The following is a 13,078-nucleotide window of genomic DNA, read 5'->3' on the forward strand; positions in this document are numbered from 1 at the left end:
TTTATGTCTGTTAACACTTGTATGCTGCCTGAATGTGGAGCACAAAACCGGCTTAAAACTAATGGCCCACATTAACAATACAATTAATACACTTTCCATCGGTCCCATTAGCCATGTCAGATCAGCTCTGCCACTTTCATGTAGCAAAACCCCCTCACATTAATGATCATGTGATCATTTGGATGTTAATGGCTGTCATTGCTCAGCTGCATCTGCGAAACTGATATGAATGTCCTCTCTCTCTCTCTGTGTGTCTATATCTCAATTTATTTTCCCACCTATCTCTGTCTCTACGATCTTGTTCTCTCTTCTTTTTTTTTCTGTCTCACTCTATCTCTTTCTGGCTGCTGCAGGGGCTATGGCTAACCATCTTATACCTAATGCACTCCTACGTCCTCATGGCACTAACAATCCCTATAATACATTGCTTGGGGAATCGGCAGTCTATAACAACCCTCTGGGCATGTACAACACACAAGGTGTGCTAGCTTCTTTTCTGTCTTTAACATTTTGGCTAGGGCAGTGTTTTTTCATGTCTAGTCCTGGAGAAACTGTGAGGTTGCTCACCTTTGTTCCTGCCCAGGATAGGAAAGCAACTTTATGATTAGAGAGTTAAATGTAATGGACTTGCACTAAGCTGAAATTCCAGCGTGCACCCTCAAGGGTTTTTACAGGACTTTAATTAAAAAACACTGCTCTAGATGGTGTGTGTTAGCATTAAGCCAACTATAGCTGTATCACGAAAACCCCACAGATTTGTTCTGTGGGGTTTTTCATTGGAGGTGTGTCTTGGCTTCTGGTCAGGATATGCACTTTGGCAACACTCACTCATGTCTGTTTGGACAACACAGAGATTGTTAAAAAGAGGAAATCCTCTAAAATCAGGAATGGGTGCCTTCAGGGAGCCAGATACATCCCCAATCATTCAATTTAAATGTGCTCTAATGTTGTCAGTGAAGCTTCTGTGCCATGTCTTATGTCTCTCTGTTTCCAGCGTCAGCATTTCTTTCTTTTTAATGCACTGTTGGATTGTCAAACATTGTTACTCTGCAATGAATGTTACTGAATCTGAGATAAAAACTAAAATTGCAAGTCATTTATACTGCATAAAAAAGGATAGTCTGAAGAACAAACATGAGGGTTTCCATTCATTTGATTCTCTGTGTTTTAATATTTTTGTAAATATAATTCCTCCTTCAGCAGAGCTTTACAAAAATGAAAGCCCCCTTATAACTTTTAATTGTAGTAATTACCAATTCATAATATTAATATGTGGGTCATTAAGCCAATTGTAAATTTCATCTAGACATTATTTTGTGCGGGGGGGGGGGGATTCAATATACTGGCTATTACACAGATCTAAAAATTAGATCTGAGTATTAGAAACTAGCTCTGATCAGCCAACTAGCTATCGACTTTATTCTGGGATCAGTCTGACTATTAAAAAGCTATTTCTCTCTCTACAGAGCTGTTGTTATTTCATTCTAACACTCGGCACTCAATACGAGATTGTTGTATCTTGAAGAGTCTGTAAGACTGTGAAACTTAGGGAAAAAAAAACTTGAGATAAAAACTCACAGAGAGCTTTGATCAGTGGATAATTTATGTATGCGATACAAGAACTGCATTGGAGCTCTTGACAGAGGGCTGTGACTGACTAACATTGCCTTAGATAGAAATATTTGGAAGGATGAAAATGCTTATGTATCAAAAGATTTACTGCTTCATTTGATACTCAGATAACTTTGCCATGTTTTACTCGAAGGATCCTGCAAAAAAGTTATAGCAAAATGTCTTTTCTTCTGTTTTTCATAGTAGATATGTTGTTGTTCTTTCTGTGGGAACACAAAATCTTGCGTGGTGACTGAAAACGATTGTAGTCTAGAAACATTTTCTTGATGCATCATCAGCATACTGTATGTGCACATTTCTCTTTCTACCTGTCACTGTTATGCTTATTGTGTTTTCCTTTTTCTTCTTTCCTTTCCCTCATGCTGTCCCTAAAAGAGCCCTACAGAGAGACAAGTATGGGAGTCAAACTAAACATTGCTTATCAAATGTAATTGACTTTGGCTTTACTTTCTTTTCACTCGATGCTGACAAAGGAGTAATGAAAGAAAAATGTAGTACCCTTTGGAAATAATAGCATTCTTTTATGACAAAGGCACTAACCTTTTCAAATAGACCTGTAAAAATCAGTATAAATCACATCTTGATTACTGTAGTTTGCACAACTCCATGTTCAAAAAAGACTTCAGACATTTGCTGCTTTTAAAGGCAAATATCCATTGGCTCATTTTAAATCACACTCTGAACAAACTAATCCAATTACAGTCAACATTCGGACTCACCTCAACATTTCATAAGGCACGTCAATATAAATTGATCTGTATTCTTTTCAGTGAATATTGAACAGCCGTGCCTTTTCATGCACTTAATTTTTCTTTTATGTTTATTTTTTTTTACCGTTCACTTTGATCAAGCCAATACACTTCTTGAAGGTCTTGGAAATGCGTCTTGTCAAATTTTCAAGAGCTCAGACTGTGGGCTTGACACTTTTAACAAGCTGGACGTCCTTGTCTGAGGTAGTTTGAATTATCATCAAAAATTTGCTTTGATGTTGATAGCATGGACTCGGTCAAATTGATAATGTATGAAATCTACATGATCATGCAACGGAGAGAACAGAAAGTCTCCTTCCTTCCAGTGTGGTTTGATTTTAAAATAGAGTAACTAATATTTGTTTAGATCGATGGTTAGTCATGTTTACTTGGATAAGGCATATAAATCTTTTTTTTTTTTTTTTTTTTTACAGTATTACATTGTTATATTGCAATGCTCATATGGGACAATATGGCTGGGTTCCCAATTTATAGCTGGTGATCTTGTTTGTGTTTACTTTGTGAAGTGTCAAATGCATGGCTGGTTTTTTTTTTTTTTTTTGTTTGTTTTTGCTTGCTTAGTACACAAGCTTTGTGTTTTTGTGCTGTGCTGTGCTTGGGCTCTGTGTTGTTGTGTGTCGCACATACTGTATATCAGTGTTTTTCATCACTGCCTCAGAATAATCGGTTAAATTTAATGAAACTGGATCTTAGAAAATGTTTTTTTGTATCAAGGTAAGTGTGTATGATGCTTATTTTCAGTAGATGTGCTTTTAATACAGTGCTTTATGTCTTATCTAATCCAAATATTGAAGATTTTTTATTTCCTCAGATTGCACTTTATAGAATTGTGGATGACACAAAGTGCTGAAAGTGCCTGAGGGTCAGGACATATTTCAGAATAAAAGGGCTACAGTATTTGATGGATGTAATTTGTGTTTGTAAAAATGGCCGACATTTAGCTGTGGCAGTTGCAGTCCATCAGATTTCACCCTTCTCATTCGCTCACTCTGCCCCCCAACCCAACCCATGTTTGTCATTCCAGAGGGAATCCTGAACAATGCCCGGGATACAAGTGTCATGGATACTCTACCACTGAATGGTAACCATGGCAACAGCTACAGCATCGCCAGTGCCGAGTACATGAGTGACTGTGTCCAGATCATTGACCGGGGCTATAACCACAAGGAGACTACCCTGGAAAAGAAGATCCTGAAAGAGCTCACCTCTAATTATATCCCCTCCTACCTCAACAATTCCCACGAGCGCTCAACCGAGCAGAACCGGAACCTTATGAATAAGCTGGTCAATAATGTTAGCAATGGTGGCAAGGACAGCGGCTATGGGATGGGTTTGGCAGTGGGGATGGGCATGAATGTCACGCTGAGCCTAGATGACCACTCCACCTTTGGTCCACACCACGACGAAGGCCTGGGCCTGGAGTTAATCCGTGAGGAGTCTAATGCCCCGCTGTTGCCTCAAAGACCGCACCCTTCCTTGCAGGCAGTGGACAACCTTCACAGTCACCCCCACCAGTCGGTGCCGCCACCACTTCCACTGCCCAACCACCCTTTCTCGTCCGCCACCACTTCCTCCTCTTCTCGAAGAAGGATCCCCCAGGAGAACAGCGAAAGTTTCTTTCCATTACTTACTAACGAGCACACTGAGGATGAGGGCTCGTCACCCACCCACAATCACCAGAGAGACTCCCTCTACACCAGCATGCCCATGCTACCCGGCCTGCCTGATGTGTCTGCAGAATCTGCTGACGGCTCCAAGGATGGCAGGGATGCCAAGAGCCCAGAGGCCAGCTCCGACGACGTTTACTACAAGAGCATGCCCAACTTGGGCTCACGTAACCACCTGCATCAGCTGCACTCCTACTACCAGCTGGGGCGCGGCAGCAGCGATGGCTTCATCGTGCCCCCAAACAAAGAGGATCTGTCTCCTGAAGAGGCCCACCAGGAGCCCTCGCACCTGGTCACCAGCCTATAGGCCCGAACACCTTCCCACTAGTATCCTTCCTATTTCTGTAGTCCTTCTTTTCCCCGTGTCCTCTTGTTCCATCAGTCGTTGGCAGTGGTAGCCTTTCTTTTTATTCTGTGTTCCGAAGACTGAGGCGGAGCAAATAACTGTACTCTCGCTGTTACTGACCACTACCAGGATAATAATTGCTACATATGGGAGCTAGTATGTGACTATATTTGGTTAGATATTGCGGGAAGCTGTTGATGTTGTGTTCCCCCATCAAACCCTGTGTGGTTTGGCGTGTTTTGTCTCCGTGTGAAAAGAGACATTACTCACACAGGATTTTTAGGTCTCTGAGATATAGTCTGACAGTCAAAAGGAACTGCAAAGCCCCAAACTATACAAGTCTAAACTATAGACTTCACCAGAATAAATGGGAAATTTAAAAAAAGGACTATTTTATTATACTTCTGTATCTATATTGACTTTTTGAAAGATTTTCTTCCTCTTTGGTGAGTTGCAGCACATTTTGTTTGCTGAAGTGTCCCTTCAATGAAAAAAAGAGAAAAAAACAAAACAAAACCCCCCACACATTTTGAACAATTACCATGAAGGAATTATTGATCGTATGCTTTCAAGCATAGCTGTTCTTATTTTCTTTCATTTTACTGTAATAACAGTTGTTAAAAGAGGGAGAAAAAAACTAATAAGAGAATTACGAGATATTTCTATGTAACTGTACAGATAACTAGCACTGCACATAATAGTATGCTTTTTTTTGTTCCGAGATAACCTTTTGTCTCTGTAAATGTAGTGGTTAGGAGCAATTTTGTTCTGTTGTGCTGGCCTTCCTGGGTTTCTGGTACCAGTCTGTTTTTTTTTTTGTTTGTTTGTTTGTTTGTTTTCCTGTTTTATCACTTTCCAAGAAATGATCATCTAAATAGAAACAAAATAACACAAAAAATATCACAACAAAACACTTATCGTACAGGCATTTTTGTGTAAATGATTCACCTATGTTTTCAGGTCTCTTTTCTCTTTCCATTTGATTTCTTTTCCCTTTTTTTTTTTTTTTTTTTTTTTACTGTGTAGATAGCAGAACTCAGATTCGCAGATCATTGAGGAGACAGAGTCAGTCCATGTTAATCAAGAGGTGTCCCTCAGAAAGGTTCATAGTGCATTCTGCATCTCTATTGGCATTCAGAAAATGCTTGTGCTTCTCAGAAAGAGAACAAATTGAACATTGATGAGCACTAGGCGCTTGTACAAAAAAGAAAGATGCTGTTTTACATATTAAAGAAAGAGCTTTTGGAGTGAGAAAAACTGGAAGTGTTTTTCTTTTTCTTCCTCGAGGAGAAAATATATTTATTTATTTGTTCAAATAAACAGTAATAAAATGGAGAATGGGAGTAACTTTAGTGGCACAGATACGTTTTTATTATTGGTTATGATTATGGCTTCTTATTTATTCCTTTTTGTATTGGTTTCCAAGTTGAATGACCTCATAACTAATATTTGTTGTAACAGTGAAACTTGTTTGCCAACAAATAAATTACTGATCAAGATTTATCACTTAGCTATGACAAAAGCTCTGGTGTTTTGTCTGGGTCTTGGAACACTTTTATATGGATAACAGTCGAGGACCTCCAAATGAACGATCACTTCTTTTTGTTAACTATCAGTGAATATCCCTCATTAGACCTCTGTCCATTTCAATGCCAAATAAATTTGGCCTAGCAACAGTGGATGTGCTCTGTATGCTCTGGTCTGCTTTACAATAGAAGCAGTGATTTCATAAGCTGTAATAAATATTTCAATATCATTGCTGGTGTAACCAATGAATTCTTCACAGATACTGCATGTTTAACATGAGTTTGATCAGCTATGCAGGAAGACATGAAAGTCTCCGACATGATTCATCCTGGCAGAAGAAATGAAGAGAGGTAAGCAGTCCTACAGTAACTTCTCAGTCACAGTATTTTAGTATTTCATACCATCAAAACTGAAACGCAAAGTACTGATGATCATGATCACATTATAATCAGTATCAGTATTAATCAGTATATTCTCAAACATTAATTGTTTGACTTTAAAGCTGCACTAATCAATTTTTATATCAATAATGGAGAAGATGACTAGGTAGTGAACATAGTGGAACTTTTATTAGCTAAAGAGCCAGATATTTCCCTCAGGGTATTAGTGCAGACAAAAAATGAAGCTACTGAAGCTATTGTTCCACTGCCTCCCATGTGCCGAAAAAAAGAAAAACAACAAAAAAAACCAATGAATGCAGTTTTAGACATTACATAACACATGTTGTATAAGAAGACGAAAGTCAAACTCAAAATCATATTTGTATATACAGTAGTCATTTTGATTATCCTTTCCAATAATCCTAATAACACTAAGGGCACATCCATACTGTATAACAAAGTTCATTTCTTCAGTGTTCTCTTTAAGTTTCTCTATTGATGCAGACGGAGAGCAATATGAGCATCCCACTGGAGTTGTTCCTACCTGATGAAAGCAAGATCAATATTTACTTGCCCAGTCAGCCAACTCCTGGGAGAAATATCAGGGTCTTTAGCTTGGTGAATGGCCAACTTTCTTCTGTAGTCAGTCGTTGACTTTGGGCAACGGCAAGTACGGTTTTACATGGGAGATCGGTGGGAGACTAAAGCCTGCAGTGTATTTGTGGGCTGGAAAACCAAAACAATATGATAAAAGCGGCTAAAAGTTGCAAAGCGCAGCAGACGTGAGTGTTGCTAGAGGTTGGGCACTGCTGGTGAGCCCTACTCATTACATGTAGGTATTTGGTATAGGGTGTGGCATTTGACATTACATCGTGAAAATTGAATGCACAAATTAAATGATTAACAGCTAATATTTCTGTACCCAGTGTTCCGACCACACACAGATAAGGGACTGATTTGAAAATGTAGAATAAGCTATAATCGTATAATGATACAGCCCTGATATATTTTGTCACTAAAGAAGTAAACCTGCTTTACAAGACTCTTCATATTCAAGTTTTCAATGTAGTAGACATTCCCGCAGGACTAATATATTAATTGTAATAGGCCTACTGTGTGAAAAGCAGTCACAGGATTTCTGTACTTCCAGCTCACCATGTTTGCCTGTTGTATTTTTCACATATACCGCATGTCCAGTGTTGTAGAATGAAAGGAAGACTTAAGCCCATTTTCACAGAGCTGCTACTGTGATGGATGGCTGAGTCATTGTGAAAAAAAACTGCCAGTGATGTGTGGCTCCCCTTATTCCAACCTGGATCTCGCGTCAAAAGATGAAGGGTGGCCGGAGCTCCTTTCTCCGGCCCCATATAAGGATCTTCACTTAGAGATATGACTTGGGTGGACAGAGAGTGCTCTGGCTGTCACCACTGCATCACTTTGACTGGCATTTGCAAACCCGGGCAAGTTCATGAAATGTGCTGAAGATGTGACTCATGCCTCCCATCCACTTTCTTAATGAGTTGTTACGCAAGCTCATAAGCCACCCTGGGCACTGACGTTGACCTGGAACATACTTGCGTTGGCACAAAATACCATGGTGAATAAGCAACACTGCAGCTTACTTCCAGTTGACTTGGGGTATTTATACTGCCATACGGCCGTTTACCGACGCATAAGATGATAAAAATTGCATTCAGTGTATAATATTTTGAAGTCAAATCGTATCCGTTATTCACTCCCCAAAGTGAGAATATTTTCTGACCAGCACAAGTGTATTGATTTTACCGGCTAAGTCACCACACTTTAGTTTGAAATCCTTAATTGCTAAAGGTTTTCCACTTACCGCCCTAACCGCAGAGTTAGAAGTGTTGACATGTGCTCAATGCTACTTAAAGTAGAGCACTGTGAAGTTCTGAAAGAAATAACCAATATACATTTTTTTTCAACCATCAACCAACCATCAACCAACAACATTAACAACCAGCTTAAATACTGTATGTCTGTGTATTTATTTCACAGGCTATCATACTGTAAAAGGATTAAAAACATTAAACAAAGTACATATTTCGAGCTCCTGATGAAGTTCTCTCTGGCAAGCCGTCTGATTTGACAATCCGTGTGACTGGAAATATCCTTGTTGCTGACAGTTAAGGGCGATGTCCACTTTATCCACATCCTTCCTCTAGCACTTAACCAATCTCCACTTCTACCATCTCCTGATCCATGGCTGATTTGTTTTATTTTATCTTTAATATAACTGATTTTTCAACACATCTAATGTACTTTTCTTTGTAAATCAGTTAAATATGATATGTTTACAATGGCACATAGCATTCAAAATCCCACACTTTTATGTCTGTTTTATTTCTTTGCAGTAATGTTACTACACAGTGGACAGATTTAACCAAGAATGTAAGATTGTATAAGTGGACACAATAGTTAACACTATTTTCCTGCCTTGTATGGTGACTGTAAATCCAATTACAGAGGAAGGATCCTTTGAACAGTTTCAGACAGGAGAGGAAAAATGGAGTAGTGAGACTGTGGATGCGCTGATAAGGACAAGTGTACGTTTGTGACCCATCTGGTTGCAGAGATGGTATTGGAAAACCTATGCCTGCCATTCGTGTTGGCATGAGACTGTGAGCAACGGTGAATATGTGACTTCACATGTGGTCTGCTTGTTTGTATATGTGTGTGAACTGAGAGCACATGGCAAAAGGAAAACCTGCATGTATGAGTTGCTCAGATGTGATATATAAAACCGCACATTTCATATCTCGCCCCCAAGTGAAAAATCAATGGCCGAATGCGTGGCAGAATTCCAAATGAAAGGTGAATCAATGTCATCCCCAGCTCTGTGTATTGGAACAGTTTGACAGCTGTAGCACATAAAAGAAAATACCTCTGTGGCTTTTTTAGTCAAGATAACATTGATTTAAGATCAGGGTGGGGGGGCTTCACAAAGTGTCTCAAAGAACTAAAGGAAAGCCTACATTTTTATCCAATATATTAATATTAGTGACACATTTTTCAGTTTAAAGGCTTGACCGCGGGCAGCCAGATCTGATCAAACCACACCCACAGTCCTGAAGAAGCAGATAAACTGAGTTTTTAAAAATAAAACCGGCTAAAGATGCATTTTTTCCCCTCAAAACGTTAACTTTGATCTTTGATTTCACCTTAAACAACGAATATTTAATTGTGTAGAAAAGTACTTAAGATTTGTTCTTAAGTTTTTAGCAACTTTAATTGTTTGGGATTATTAGACCTGTCCTCAGAACTGTGTGGGTGTGTACAGACAGGGCTTGATTGGCTTTTCCCTCGTTTTGCTGGACCTGTTAGGACTGGAGATATTACTCCTGTATCTTTTTTGTTAGTACATGAACTCTGGTGGCTTTATGCAGCATAGCAGCATCACTTTCAACCCGAGGGGGGGTCTAATCAATCACAATAACTGAAAATACCTGTTTGGGTTCAAACACCTAAATATTTACTCTTGACATTTTCTGACAAATATAAGATGACCACGTTCATTAATGTACAACTTTACTGTACAGGAGGGCAGAGTAGGCTCTCTCGTTCGGTGTGGATAGGCTACTATTTTTTGGCCGCATCCACAACAGCAGGACCAGCCTTACCAATGCAAATGTCCGTACACCATTGGTCAGCCGAATGCCGCTTCAATCAGCTTCATTTGGAATTTGGCTGTATTATATGACTGTATATATGGGCACTGAGAGATAAAGGGAAGTTTAGCCATATACTGGGTTTTGACCTAGTCTTGTTTTTGTTTTCTTCTTTTACAAGCCCATCTAGAAAACATTGCTACCTGGACAAGACACAAAAAGGGCTGATATATGGTTTTATAAAGGACACACTTCAACAGTAACGTCAGCCATTTTTTATTGATGGTAGAAATGTGTCTTGAGTAAACATCCCCAACTGCAATAAAGAGCGGGATAAAACTGCTAACCCTGCCATAACTTAATAATCATAGTTGTTCAGCAGATATCTTTGGAGCAGTGACAGTTTACAATAACTTTTTTTTTTTACTGTGTTTTTACGTGCTCTGTGTGTAATCGATGCAATTCATGAAGGAAGTTGTTTTATTTTTGTTGGAATTTAGTTTTTTCAGTTAGTGTTAGTGGATTTAGATATGACAACATATTCAAAATATACATATTATTACATAGATATTACAATCTTATTTGAAAATGGGTGATGCAGAAGGTTGTCTTAAGGGTGACTTACAATAGGGTCAGTAAAGTCATGAAACAGCTAATGGGGAAGAGATTTAATTCTGAAGTAACCTCATTGCAATTGTGAACACCACAGCTGGGTTCAATTGAATGACATTTAAACGTTGGCAGCTGGTTATCAGCACTTTGACATTTGAGTTTTAAAAACAACATGAGGAAGATAACAGAGGTCTTTAAAAAAAAAAAAAAAAAAAAGGCCCACATTATCTGTGCATGCATCTGTCAAAACAGCTGTAAAACGATTGTTTGGCACCACAGGAGACAGTCAAAAAATGAAGGGGAAAAAAAAAATTAGAAACAGACAAACTCTAGTGACAAGGAGCAGCTGTGGCTTTAGGTTAAATAAGTTGAATCTAGCAGCCTTACGATGCTCATGGAATTATTAAGGCTGCGACCCGCAATTTTTGTCAGTGATACTTGCTTTTTCATTACCAAGTCTGGTCTGTAATATGTCATAAGATAGTGGAAAATTGGCCATCACTATTTCCCAGACACTGAGTTGACATCTTTTAAATGTCTTGTTTTGTCTGACTGAAACAAGATCTTTACTATCGTAGAAGACTTAAAAAAAATGAATCGGTTATCACAATTGTTTCCTTTCTAGCTTAATAAGACTAATAGAATATTTTTTTCTAAAGATGTGAACGAGTTGACAAATAGTGCCAATTAGCATGCAAGTTAATATAAACCATCTTTTTAGCAGTGTTTGCGATTTAGTCACTTAAAGGTTTGTTTCATGAAGCGTTTGTGTTCTTTTGTCTATCCTGTGTAGCTCTATATTTACATATCCCACATCCTTGTGTCATCCTTAAAAATTCTTCTGCGTGCCCCTCATGCATCGCTCTGTAACTTAAACTCAGCCCCAGTTGCCCTTGACACTTGCGCTCACTCATAAATACACCTCATCATGTCCCATCCCAGCCGTGTTTTATGACAGTAGGGATAAGCAGCAAAACCGCGTACCCCTTCAATGCCTGACAGTATAGCACCACGTACTCACCGGGGAGCAGCAAACAGGCCCCTCATGCCAGGGGCAAACAGGTTACGTGACATTCACAAGAATCCTCTGTGAGTTAATTTGGAAGATAATTTTCAGTGTAAAGGCCACAAGAGAAAGAGGGAAAACGGTAATGGATGTCCGGGGAATTTTTGTGTGTTACTGCAGGTCATAGTGGAGTGTATGAGACATAACCAGAGGGACTACTGCAGCATGATGTAGTTCACCAGTTACTTATTTCTTGGTATGGTCTCAGTGGTCTGAGAGATCTCAGGTCACTTTAGCTGTGGTCTGGTTTACAGTCAGCCGTGACATGAGATGAGATGTTGCAGCATGTTGACCTTGAAGAACTTGATTCGAGCAGGGATGTAATTTGATTGAGTTCTCTACCTTTTGAGTTGTGGTCAAAAACTTGCATATGTTTACTACTGGGATGAATATAATTTCCCTATATTTCTCAGACCTAATATACTGTACATTTCTGCAGTAGCAAAAATAACTACTACTATATACTAATACTACTAGATACTAAATGCAATTAAATAGTTTCTTTACTTACTTTTAATTGATTTTTTTTAAATATAATATTAATATAGTATCTTTCTTATCAGTTTGAAGCAAACATTGGATATATGTGCCAGTTTACCCAAATGACTGAACATTTTTTCATAAGAATTTAATTTACATTTTGTTGTTGTGCGGTGTGCCGTGATGGCACACAAAGGTCATTTTCGGTGGGTCAGCGATACAAATTTTGTTGTTGCAAGGTTGTGACAACCATAATGACACTGTAATTATGCTCTCACACACCTCTAGATGAACGATAAAAAAGCAGTGATAAAGGTAAAATAGTTCTGTCTCCGAGCCAGATGGCACGCAGTGATGATGTCTGGCGTGCAGTCAAGGTGGACAGCAGACGAGCCAGTATTCTGACAAGCCAATAGATCCCATACTCACCATTGCCCTCATCCATCCCACCTCTATGGCCAATCAACAAAGATAATCTTTTGAATTAAGAGAAAAAATCCAGGGTGAACACTTTGATGAGATAAGTACCCTTTGTCAGTGCAGGCAATGGTATTTTAATTAAATATATGAACACATGGTCCTGCCCCAGATGCTCAAGTCTAAACAAAGATAGCATCATCTAATCAAAGCCAGGCCCAGAGTGTTTCAAGGGCAGAATTATTTTCTATTAGGACCCCTCTCCTCAGGGATTGAGCCAATTTTCTTTATTATGATAGAATCAGCATATTGTAGATTGAATCTGGCGATAGTGTCACGGTAGGGTAGGTGCGCTGGTCCCAGATGCACCACCCGCATCTTAAAACCTTCAAACATACAGACTGTGTCTTTTTTATTCACATGCAAACTGCAGCTATTTCCCTCTTTGATTAGTATTGTGGAAAGTGAAGAAAGTGTACAGTTTCTTGCTGTTAGTTCACAAGATCGCTGTGTGTGGGGTTCCAATTATCTCGCCGATCCATTATCCAACTT

General features: G+C 39.0%; 1 protein-coding gene across 6 annotated transcripts in view; it reads left to right on the top strand.

The window, feature by feature from the left end:
- Positions 1 to 5,399, top strand: part of LOC120797388 (adhesion G protein-coupled receptor L3-like) — a 212,250-nt gene extending 206,851 nt beyond the window's left edge. For 4 of the 6 annotated variants that reach the window (XM_040141010.1, XM_040141014.1, XM_040141013.1 and 1 more), the window contains one exon: positions 3,427 to 5,399. In XM_040141010.1, coding sequence (XP_039996944.1) covers positions 3,427 to 4,376 — 950 coding nt within the window. In that variant the 3' untranslated portion in view covers positions 4,377 to 5,399. Of the gene's footprint in view, positions 1 to 353; positions 480 to 3,426 lie in introns of all 6 variants that reach the window. The other 2 variants (XM_040141016.1, XM_040141015.1) reach the window with 2 other exon arrangements.
- The last annotated feature ends 7,679 nt before the right edge of the window (positions 5,400 to 13,078 follow it).

This window comes from Xiphias gladius, chromosome 12 (assembly GCF_016859285.1).
Source record: "Xiphias gladius isolate SHS-SW01 ecotype Sanya breed wild chromosome 12, ASM1685928v1, whole genome shotgun sequence".
Classification (NCBI taxonomy): Eukaryota; Metazoa; Chordata; class Actinopteri; order Istiophoriformes; family Xiphiidae; genus Xiphias; species Xiphias gladius.